General features: G+C 45.8%; 1 protein-coding gene across 9 annotated transcripts in view; it reads right to left on the minus strand.

Moving 5' to 3' along the window:
* Nucleotides 1-8,678: 8,678 nt before the first annotated feature.
* The window catches only part of LOC122698565 (nuclear body protein SP140-like protein), a 90,402-nt gene continuing 86,960 nt past the window's right edge, over nt 8,679-12,120 (minus strand). For all 9 annotated transcript variants that reach the window (XM_043909733.1, XM_043909730.1, XM_043909732.1 and 6 more), the window contains 5 exons: nt 11,621-11,736; nt 10,634-10,742; nt 10,290-10,367; nt 9,695-9,838; nt 8,679-9,109 (listed from right to left, as the gene is read on the minus strand). In XM_043909733.1, coding sequence (XP_043765668.1) covers nt 9,002-9,109; nt 9,695-9,838; nt 10,290-10,367; nt 10,634-10,742; nt 11,621-11,736 — 555 coding nt within the window. In that variant the 3' untranslated portion in view covers nt 8,679-9,001. The remainder of the gene's footprint in view (nt 9,110-9,694; nt 9,839-10,289; nt 10,368-10,633; nt 10,743-11,620; nt 11,737-12,120) is intronic.

A 12,120-nucleotide genomic window follows, 5' to 3' on the forward strand; every position in this document is an offset into this window, starting at 1 on the left:
CTGGGATTTGAACCTGCAGGGCAGGAAGAAGCAGCAGCCACTGTGGCTCCTGGGGCCAGAGGATCAAGACCCCTGGCTCCTCCGTAGGAGCTGAAGTGAAGGGGAGCGGGCACCTGGGACCAATGATTACACTCAGGCCAGCTCCAGGGTCCCCTTCCAGGGCAGCACCTCAGTCAGCAGGGCTCGCCTGGACCCCCTGCTCCCCACTCCTGGGAGACTCTGGTTGTGGGTGGGTGGAAGGGATGAGTCTGCTCGGTCAGGTGCATGAGGCCAGGGGCTGGGGGAGTGAGGTGGGGGTGGGGTGTGAGTGCTTGGAGCTGTGTGACGCTGTGTGGATGAGCCTGATTCCGAGGTTCAGTTCAGGGATTTCTTTTTCTGCCACATGCTAAGCCAGAGCACTAAGCCCGATCCAGCTTTTACAGTGAAGAAAGCCGAGATTTTGATCACCATCTATCTCATCTTTTTGCCTGAGAGTCGATTTCGAACACAAGTGGGGAGGGTTTATACTCAGAAATTGGGGTTCTTCTCTATGACTTTCCTGGAATTTTCCCCTCTCTCCCCAGAAAGCCTGGTTGCCCTGGGCTTCTTCCCTGGCTATGCTGACCAGAGACAAGGTGGGCTTCCCACCGGAGTTTCAGCCACCTCATGCAAAACTAGGGCAGCTCTCAGAGTCAAGTAATAGTAAACAGGAAACATTCTGTCCTGGCTGCTTCCGCCGAGTTTCAGCTTCCCTCCTCCATCAACCTGCTTCTGTACACTTTCTAGAAGCCCTGGCGGCTGTTCTTTGCCTACTGACCTCACAGGAGCATCTTCTCACCCAGTTTCCAAGAGAGAGGTGGAGAATTTTGTTCTCTCTTCCAGACAACAGGATGGGTGCTGATGCCCTGGGTTCCACACTGAGAGGTTCAGGCTGAGGGGTCGTGCCCAAGTGACTCAGACCCCAGAAGCACCAGGTCCTCCCTCAGATCCTGGGGACACAGACACACCCCACCCAGGTAAGACCACAGCCAGGCTCCTCTGCAGCCAGCATCCCACATCTGCATGCAGGTTAATGGAACAGACAGAGGTGACAGGCTTAGTGGCCATCCTTGCCCTTGGCTGACCCAGGGGGTGGAGTGGATGCTCTCAGCCTTAATTTTCAAAGCACAGGCAGAGGAATCACAGTCAACCTGATTCCAGGAATGTGTTTCCCACCCACCCCGCCCCCCCCTCCACCACTCCCACTCTCTGCAGCTTCTCTGGCTGGCCTGGGACCACCCCATTCCTCCTCTTAGACATCAGAGCCCACTAGTGGTCCCTGAGTTGGGTTCTGCTGGTCAGCTGCATTATACTTGTTTGTTCAGCCCACTCCACCCCTTTGTAGACAGACCTGGATTCCTTTGAGTGAGGACTTCCCCTCTTTGTATGTAGGCATAGAAGGAATGTTAATCAAGACACTGGTCATTGAGCAAGCCGGGCCAGCCAGACTCCCTTTGGGGAGTTGAGCTCTCATGTGAGGTTTATTAAGGAGCTCAAATACAGTTGGATAACATTTGTTCAGTGGCAGCTTGTTAACAAGATGGAGGAGAGGTTTACTGTGTGTGCATGCATGCTCAGTCTTGTCCGACTCTTTGTGACCCCATGGACTTTGTAGCCACCAGCCTCCTCTGTCCATAGGATTTTTCAGGCAAGGGCACTGGAGTGGGTTCCCATTTCCTCCTCCAGGGGATCTTCCAAACCCAGGGATATTCTGTTAAGTGCCAGACCACTTAATCCCTAAAAACTTGCCTATATGGCATGTCTTCAAATCTTATAAGGTTTATCTCTCATCACTGGGAGTGCGTGTGACTCAACTAGGGTTTTAGAACACTCAACACTTCTTGCTCATCAAGTCCAATTAACATACTCTCATTGTGATAGCTAATGCTATGTGTCAACTTGACTGGACCATGGGGTGTGCAGATTACCCCTAGATGTCTTTCAGGGTGTTTCTGGATGACATCAGCATTTGAATATGTGGGCTCAGTAAAGTAGATGGCCCTCCTCAAGGTAAGCAGGCAGCATCCAATCTGTTAAGGGCCTGAATTTAAAAAAAGTGAAGGAGGGAAATTTGTCCTCTTCTTGCCTGCCTAGTTGGGCTGGGACAGGTGTATCCAATGCTATTAGATTGGACATTATGCCTTTGGCTCTCCTGGTTCTTGGGCCTTCAGTCTTGAACTGGACTTAACCACTGTTACTGGGTCTCTGGCTTGCAAATGGCATCTCATGGGACTTTTCAGCCTCATATTCACATTAGTCAATTCCCATTTTATATATAAACAAACATGTATATGTGTGTGTGTGTGTGTGTGTGTGTGTGTGAGTGCGTGGTTAATCATATCCTACTCTTTGCCACCCCAGGGACTGTAGTCTTCCAGGCTCTTCTGTCCATGGAATTACCAGGCAAGAATGCTGGAATGGGTTGCCATTTCCTACTCCAGGGGATCTTCCCAACCCAGGCATCGAACCTGCTCTCTTGTGTTTCCTGCATTGGCGGCTGAATTTTTACCACTAGTACCACCTGGGAAGCATATATATATATATATATATATATATACACACACACACACACATATACATATATCTTTCAGCGTTATATCTTTTTGCCTTTTCATACTGTTCATGGTGTTCTCAAGGCAAGAATACTGAAGTGGTTTGCCATTTCCATCTCCAGTGGACCATGTTTTGTCAGAACTCTCTCCCATGACCCGTCTGTCTTGGGTGGCCCTACAAGGCATGGCTCATAGTTTCATTGAGTTAGACAAGGCTGTGGTTCATGTGATCAGTTTGGTCAGTTTCCTGTGACTGTGGTTTTCATTCTGTCTGCTCTCTGATGAATAAGGATAAGAAGCTTATGGAAGCTTCCTGACGGGAGAGACTGAGTATGGATGTGAGAGTTGGACCATAAAGAAAGCTGAGCACTGAAGAACTGATGCTTTTGAACTGCGGTGTTGGAGAAGACTCTTGAGAGTCCCTTGAACTGCAAGAAGATCAAACCAATCAATCCTAAAGGAAATAAGCCCTGAATATTCATTGGAAGAACTGATGCTGAAGCTCCAATACTTTGGCCACCTGATGCAAAGAACTGACCTATTGGAAAAGACCCTGATGCTGGGAAAGATTGAAGGTGGGAGGAGAAGGGGATGACAGAGGATGTGATGACAGAGGTTGGATGGCATCACTGACTCAATGGACATGAGTTTGAGCAAGCTCTGGGAGTTGGTGATGGACAGGGAAGCCTGACATCCTGCAGTCCATGGGGTCACAAAGAGTTGGACACAACTGAGAGACTGAACTGAACAGATATATATATATATACAAGCATCAATATAGTAGACCAAGGTAACGTACTGCAGAGTGTCCAGACTGACTTTGCCCCTTCAGCATATAATGTGACAAGACAGCAATAGCATTCACATAGCCCAGGGGCCAGACTGTAAACATGTACTATTGTCGAGTCCCTGTGAATGTGAAGTGCCTCTTATCCTACTTCCCACTGGATATTTTTAAAGTACATTTTTGCATACTGATAACTGCATGATACATACCATAGGCCATGCTGATCTGCTCTAAGATAGCACAACAGTGTAATTGGGGCTACTATTGGCTAAGTTTCTAATAGTCATTTAGCAGCTTTTGCAGAATCCAGACTGCTGTTCAAACAAAGAGGTAAAGAGGACTAGAGCCTTGTATCCTTAAATCTTCACCTGTGGCACTCATCTCTGTGATTCCCTCATTCCCCAGGAATGCAATTTTCTTTCAACTGATTTTCACCAAGGGAAACTTCAATTTCAAGGCCTTCTTATTGGCCTTTCCTAAGACAGTCGTTGCTATTTCAGAGGTTAAAAAACCAGCTCAGCTAACTGCTATGTATGTTCTCATCGTCCTCATATCCAGGAACTGGGGTGATGATGGCTGGGTGGCTCTGTGGATTGAGTGGATTCACTGTTAGATGGACATTACCTTACTGCATACTCTAACAGGAACTGTGATGGTGTTTGGCCCCAGGAACTAGCATCAACTCAAATGCTGTAACAACAACTGTTAAAAGATCTGTGCATTTTCCTCTGTCTGCCATATGGAAACTTCCATAAATGGCCTTAGGGCATTCTGGTGGAGAACTCAGGGAACGACCACATCTGCAGTGTGTTATGAGACCTGACCTCATTTCCATGGGCAGGTCCTAGATTTGGCTCAGGTCTGGAAACTGGGCAAGGGATCTTGATTTTTGATTGGGGCAGCTGATCTTAGCCATCTGTGCACCATTTTTAAACTCTTTCAATTATATGTGTATATATAGCCATATATATAGCAATATCCTGTTGGCTACCCACCTATCTATAGGCTTAAGGCATACAGCATTAATGATTTGACAGATGTAATCATAAAGTGATTATCAAAATAAGTTTAGTGGCCAAGTCCTATTAACTATCTTCATAGATATCTATGAGCCGGGTCCCTTGCTGTCATTCTAACCTCATTGCACGTTACAAATAGGGTTTCATCTCGCTCTGACACTTGCCATCTTGCTGCCACCTGGTATCTATCATTCTGGAATCCTATCACTCCCATTGCTACTTGGGAATCCAGTTCTGTAAGACATTCCTCCATTATGCCAACCTACGAGGACCAGAGGACAGCCTCCGCTGAGCATCTCAAGGATGCTAGTGCCCCTCAGCTGTGTGCTCCTCATCACCTTGTTGAGTTAGTGTCTGTGAGGCCTCTTGAGAAGCACAGGCACCTGGTGGAGGGGTTTTCAAGTTGTAGGAAGTAGAGCTGTGCTAAGGCTTTAGCTTTTGGATCTTCTTTTCCTGGTAGGTCTGGTATCCCTGCTTCCACTTCATCCAATGTGTACCGTGATAAGTTTAGTGAACATCCATTATTTCATAGAAGTACAAAATGAAAGGAACAGAAACGCATTCTTCCCTTAAGCTAACCTACAGAGGAGAGCCCCAGAAAGCATTGCAGGGATGCTGGTGCTCCTTAGTTTTATACTCCTTATTACCTTGTTAAATTAGTGCTTTATATATACATATATATATATACATACAAATAATGGTTTGACTATATACATAGTAAAGTGATTGCCACAATAAGTTGAATGACCATGTCCTAATAACTATCTTCATAAACATCTATGGGCCAGGGCTCCAGCTGTCATTCTAACCATATATATATATGCTCCTGGTGGTCCTTAAAGGCATATATATATGTCTGTATGTACATGTAAATATATATATATATATATATATATCCTGTTGGCTACCCACCTATCTATAGGCTTAAGGCGTATAGCATTAATGATATATATATATACACACACACATACATGTGTGACATACATATACATATACTTATATGTATGCCTTTAAGAGCTACTAGGAACATACTTGAATAATCCCTTTTGTCCCTTGCCAGGGTAATTAAACATCTTGGCACAGAGGAGTGCTTCTGTATTAACAATTTTTCCTTTTCCTGTTTCATATTCCCCTTCTTTGTCCAGGATTCACCCCAAGACTCCTGGTACCTGCTATACATGTTGGCCAGTCCTGCAACTCCACTGGGGTAAATTCTTGCTGCAGCTGGCAAGAGGACCCAGGACTTTCCCAGTGGGGTCCTGCTGGGAGGACTGTGCAGAGTTCTCATTCAAGCAAGATTAGGATGGGGGAAGGGTGGGGGTCTGTCTTCCAATCAGGGGGAAAGGACTCTTCTGCAGGGCCCGTGGGTTCAGGGAGACCTGAGGTTCAAAGTTCTCACTTGCATCTACCTGGGAAGCCCAACTCTGATTCAGGGGTCACTCCTTTTTCACTAGGGCTCTGCCTTTGGCACAGGAGCCCATCTTAAGTTTAGGCTTCAGTCTTCCCCCATGTTCTCCCATTCTTAAAATTAGAGCCTGTGTCAGGACTTCCTTGCTGTCTGCCTTCCAGCTGCAGGTGGCGATTAAGAGATTTTGTCCTTTTCATTATAGGGGACTGGAATACAAAAGTAGGAAGTCAAGAGATACCTGGAGTAACAGGCAAATTTGGCCTTAGAGCACAAAATGAAGCAGGGCAAAGGCTAATAGAGTTCTGCTAAGAGAATACACTGGTCATAGCAAACACAACACAAGAGAAAACTCTACACTTGGACACCACCAGATGGTCAACACCGAGATCAGATTGATTATATTCTTTGCAGCCAAAGATGGAGAAGCTCTATAGAGACAGCAAAAACAAGACTGGGAGCTGACTGTGGCTCAGATCATGAACTCCTTATTGCCAAATTCAGACTTAAACTGAAAAAAGTAAAGAAAACCATTCACATAAGACCTAAATCAAATCCCTTACGATTATACAGTAGAAGTGACAAATAGATTCAAAGGATTAGATCTGATAGACAGAGTGCCTGAAGAACTATGGAAGGAGGTTCATGACATTGTACAGGAGGTAGTGATCAAGACCACCCCAAGAAAATGAAATGCAAAAAGGCAAAATGGCTGTCTGAGGAGGCCTTACAAATAGCTGTGAAAAGAAGAGAAGCTAAAGGCAAAGGAGAAAAGAAAAGATATATCCATTTGAATGCAGAGTTCCAAAGAATAGCAAGGAGAGATAAGAAAGCCTTCTTCAGCGATCAACGCAAAGAAATAGAGGAAAACAATAGAATGGGAAAGACTAGAGATCTCTTCAAGAAAATTAGAGATACCAAGGGTACATTTCATGGAAAGATAAGCACAATAAAGGACAGAAATGGTATGGACCTAACAGCAATAGAAGATATTAAGAAGAGGTGGCAAGTATACACAGAACTATGCAAAAAAGATCTTGGTGACCCAGTTAACCACGATTGTGTGATCACTCACCTAGAGCCAGACATCCTGGAATGTGAAGTCAAGTGGGCTTTAAGAATCATCACTACAAAGCTAGTGGAGGTGACGGAATTTCAGTTGAGCTATTTCAAATCCTGAAAGATGATGCTGTGAAAGTGCTGCACTCAATATGTCAGCAAATTTAGAAAACTCAGTAGTGGCCACAGGAATGGAAAAAGTCACTTTTCATTCTAATCCCAAAGAAAGGCAATGCCAAAGGATGTTCAAACTACTGAACAATTGCACTCATCTCACACTAGCAAAGTAAACTCAAAATTCTCCAAGCCAGGCTTCAATAGTATGTGAACTGTGAACTTCCAGATGTTCAAGCTGGATTTAGAAAAGGCAGAAGAACAAGAGATCAAACTGCCAACATCTGTTGGATCACCAAAAAAGCAAAAGAGTTCCAGAAAAACATCTACTTCTGCTTTATTGACTATGCCAAAACCTTTGACTGTGTGGATCACAACAAACTGTGGGAAATTCTTAAAGAGATGGGAATATCAGACCACCTTACCTGCCTCCTGAGAAATCTGTATGCAGGTCAAGAAGCAACAGTTAGAACTGGACATGGAATAACAGACTGGTTCTAAATTGGGAAAGGAGCATGTCAAGGCTGTCTATTTTCACCCTGTTCATTTAAATTATATGCAAAGTACATCATGCAAAATGCCAGGCTGGATGAAGCACAAGCTGGAATCAAGATTGCAGGAGAGATATCAATAACCTCAGATATGCAGATGATACCACCCTTATGGCAGAAAGCGAAGAAGAACTAAAGAGTCTCTTGATGAAAGTGAAAGAGGCAAGTGAAAAGCCTGGCTTAAAACTCAACATTCAGAAAACTAAGATCATGGCATCTGATCCCATCACTTCATGGCAAATAAATGGGGAAACAATGGAAACAGTGAAAGACTCTATTTTTTGGGCTCCAAAATCACTGCAGATGGTGACTGAAGCCATGAAATTAAAAGACACTTGCTCCTTGGAAGAAAAGTCATGACCAACCTAGACAGCATATTAAAAAGCAGAGACATTACTTTGCCAACAAAGGTCTGTACAGTCAAAACTATGATTTTTCCAGTAGTCATGTATGGATGTGAGAGTTGGACTATGAAGAAAGCTAAGCGCTGAAGAATTGATGCTTTTGAACTGTGGGGTTAGAGAAGACTCTTGAGAGTCCCTTGGACTGCAAGGAGATCCAACCAGTCCATCCTAAAGGAAATCATTCCTGAATATTCATTGGAAGGACTGATGTTGAAGCTGAAACTCCAATACTTTGGCCACCTGATGTGAAGAACTGACTCATTTGGAAAGATCGAGATGCTGGGAAAGATTGAAGGTGGGAGGAGAAGGGGACGACAAAGGATGAGATGATTGGATGGCATCACTGACTCAATGGACATGAGTTTGAGTAAACTCTGGGAGCTGATGATGGACAGGGAAGCCTGGTGTGCTGCAGTCCATGGGGTGGCAAAGAGTCGGACATGACTGAGCAACTGAACTACACTGAAGAAATTTAAGCCTGCCATTTACTCTTTTCAATATATTAGGGGCACTTAATGACAGCCACCAAAATCCAGTTTTTTAGTCACCATTTCTTCTTTTGTAAATGCCAAAGAATATCACCCACTGTATACCTTTTTGCCTTTATCTCATCCAGTTTCCTACAAGTGAATGTTTAGCAACTGCATTATTAGAGCACACCATGGACCATCAATGCACTATCTGACAGGCTGTGATCCAACTCCAGAGCCCATTCTTAGCCTGCTTGACCATGATATTAAGTTGAGTTCCTTAGAAACAGACTCTGCGATAAAGTCTCTTACTTAAGTAATTTATTTTGTGTCTCTTTGCTAGAAAGGGATGCAGGAAGCAGGATGGTATTAAGCAAAAAGCTAAGGATGGATGTATTTAGACAGGCTTCAGCCTGATCCCATAGGATGCACAGAGCATGAAGGTTGGGTCGACTGGAGGCCGGCCCCCAGGCCAAGGCTATGTAATCTCCAGGTGAAGTTGGCTCCACTTGGCTGAAGGCAGTGCTCTGGGGAGGGTTGGCATCAGCAGCCAATGCTTCATGCATCTGGGGAATGAGATATTTGGCCTAAAGGGGAATTTCCAGGACACCAACAACATCCACTATTCCAGACAACTGTCCTCATTTGTTTCCTGAAGAGCAAACACTTCCTTGAAATTCTTCTCAAATTCTGCCTCCAGTCTAAGTCCCATTCGGCCAAAGTCATGGAACTGGGAAAAAAATAATAAAATGAACACAAAATAATGATCTTTATTATCAATATCACTGGACACCCTGCAACTGAGGATGATCAACTCTTATCTTTGATATCCTGAGTTATGTGAACCAGGTTATGCTTAAAAACTCTTGCAGTGAAGAGTAACTGATGCTTCTTAAGAGCCTGATTATTTCGTATTTACAGGACAGGAATGGAAAATCATGACCACACTTGAGATCTCTTACTTATTTGGCTAGGTTGCTGATTTCAGTGAGAGTCAGAAAAGTAATCTGTGTTCTTTGTAATAGTGCAAATAGTACAGGGTGGCTGTGTTAGCTCAGTGACCTTCCTTTCATGTTGCCGTGGAGCAACTAACCCTGTGGGCTGAGTACTGAAACCCATGCACCCAGAGCCTGTGCTCCACAAAAACAGAAGCCCCCACGATGAGAAGCCCACATGCGGCAACTGGAGAGTAGCCCCTCAGTTGCCTCAACTAGAGAAAGCGCTTACACAGCAACGAAGACCCAGTGCGGCCGAAAACAAATAAAATTTTAAGAAAGGAAGAGAAAGTGAAATGAAAGCAAAGAGAGCCACTTGCCTTGTAAGAGGCCCTGTGGTTCTGAAAGATGAGACGCATGTCCTGCACAAACCCTTCCACGTGGGAGTAGCCCTGCTCATTCAGCCTCTTCTTGATCTTGTCCAACCACATGGGTTCCTTGAGGTTTTTAGAAGCCTCTTTAATCTAGGGAAAAACAAAAGTCACTGGGAGCATTACTGGCAGTGTTCAACGGGTGCTTCCTGTGGCTTCCCATCAAATCTGGTAGAAACACAACAAGGCAACGATAACAGTAGCTCATTCTCTTGCTCCCATGGGATTCCGGCCTTGACTATCACAGGTGCCAGTTTCCAGATGGGGTAACAACATGGCAGCCTGTGATTACTGTTGGCCGTAGTTACTTACGATCAGTATGTATCTATGTGTACTCAGTTGTGTCTGATTCTTTGTGGCTCCATGGACTGTAGTCCGCCAGGCTCATCTGTCCTTGAGGTTTTCCAGGCAAGAATACTGGAGTGGATTGCCCTTTCCTACTCCAGGGGATTTCCTCAAACCCACATCTCCTCTGTGTCCTGCATTGGCAGGTGGATTCTTTACCACTAGCACCACCTGGGAAGCCCATGTTGTGGTTACTTACATAATAATAATATGGAATCTTCGAAAAAAAGGTACTCTCTGAATGGCAATAGACCTTCAAGAGGAGGAACTCGCATTTCTGCAAAAGAAGGAAGCTGTGAACAAAAAGCAGCTTGGAGACATTGAGCCCCGTACACATACCCAGGCCAAGCATGACTCACACCAGTCTCTGGAAGTTTCCCCAGACGGGGATGGCTCTTGGACACAGACGTACAATGGCTGCAAACAAGTCCTGGTGTGACTTGAGTGTGACTGAGTCATGGTCACCCTGTGGTTGCCTTCCCCCTACCCTGTGCTTGACTTTTCACACTTGAAGGGGAAGGCTTGGGTTCCCATCTGACTCACCAGCTGCTCCTCTGGCTGCATCGGCCTCGCCAGGACCTCAGATTCCTTGAGACCCTGCTGGTTTCCTGAAGACTCTGTCATCCTGCAGAAGGTGCAACTCCACGGGCTCCTACGGGGCCAGACATAAGTGAGCGAGGACAAGGTCCCCAGAAACACCCGCCACTCCCATGGCTGCCACCGTCCTCCTTCCAGGAACATTGGTGGACACAGTTCTGAGAGGAAGGGGGTACCTCCAGAGTCTCCAAGACCACCACATGGGGTCTGAGTCAATGACCCCCATTATGGTGTGTGGAGCTGGTGTCAGAGCAGGGGGCTCTCCTTTCTGTGTCCACTTCTGGGAGCACAAGGAATCCTGTCCGCCCGGCCTGAGTGTCAAAACTGGGCCTTACCCCTGGGGTCCTCCAGCTTCCCTCAGCCCATCAATAATGTGACAAAACGAGGGAACCAGCCCATGCTTCCTGTGTTTTCTGAATCAGCACAGAACAGCCAACTCATTGGAAAAGATCCTGATGCTGGGAAAGACTGAGGGCAGGAGGAGATGGGGGTGACAGATGATGAGATGGTTGGATGGCATTACTGACTCAATGGACACGAGTTTGAGCAAGCTCTGGGAGATGGTGAAGGACACGGAAGCCTGGGTCGCAAAGAGCCGGACACGACTGAGTGGCTGAACAACAGCAACAATAAACAAGTGCATTTCCACCCCTGTGAACAGGAGTCCAGGTTGGAAAACTTCTAGGAAAGGACAGGAGCCATGCGGACAAAGGACCTGGCTGCCAGCCTCAGTGTCCTAGAGGATATGCGTGGCAAAAAGCATCCACCTGCCACTGCCCACATCTTGAAGCAGCTCTCTGCATCATACTGCTGGACCCTGTACCCACGGGCCTGCTCGGTCCCCATCCAGACGTAGTAAGAACTAGGCAGGGGGAGTGGGCGTGGCCAGAGGGAAGGTCCCCAGTCAGAAGGGAGGGGCAGCATCTCACGTACTTCTCAGTTTCCACCGGCGGGATGTGACAGTCCTCGTGAAAAGACCTCGAACAAGTGTCACAGCAGAACAGCTTTCCTCCATCCCGGCAGGTCTCACACTCATCTGAGTTTCCCAGCTAGAAGGTAAAACAACACCTGTATCCCCAGTGAGACCCCAGAAGTCTGGAAATCAAGAACCCGCTGCCTTTGTGTGAACCTGAATGGATGCACATGCTTCTTTCTCTCTGAGACATTAAAGAACAGCATGGTGTGGGCATTTCAGAAGAAGAAATTGTGCTCTGCAGTGAAATTGACGAGGAAGAGCCGGTATGTCGGACCAAAAAAGTCTTCCCTGTAAAACCAGAGAGTCTAACACTGAAAGACTAGAAGCAAAACAAGGTAATTTTATAGGAATTTATTACCTCGCAGATGAGAGATAAAATCCTGAAATAAAGTGTTACATGTGTTTGCCTATACCACAATAATTAAATTGACTGCTGGGAGGGTGATATATTGAGAAC

The sequence above is a fragment of the Cervus elaphus genome, chromosome 8 (genome assembly GCF_910594005.1).
Source record: "Cervus elaphus chromosome 8, mCerEla1.1, whole genome shotgun sequence".
NCBI classification, from domain to species: Eukaryota; Metazoa; Chordata; class Mammalia; order Artiodactyla; family Cervidae; genus Cervus; species Cervus elaphus.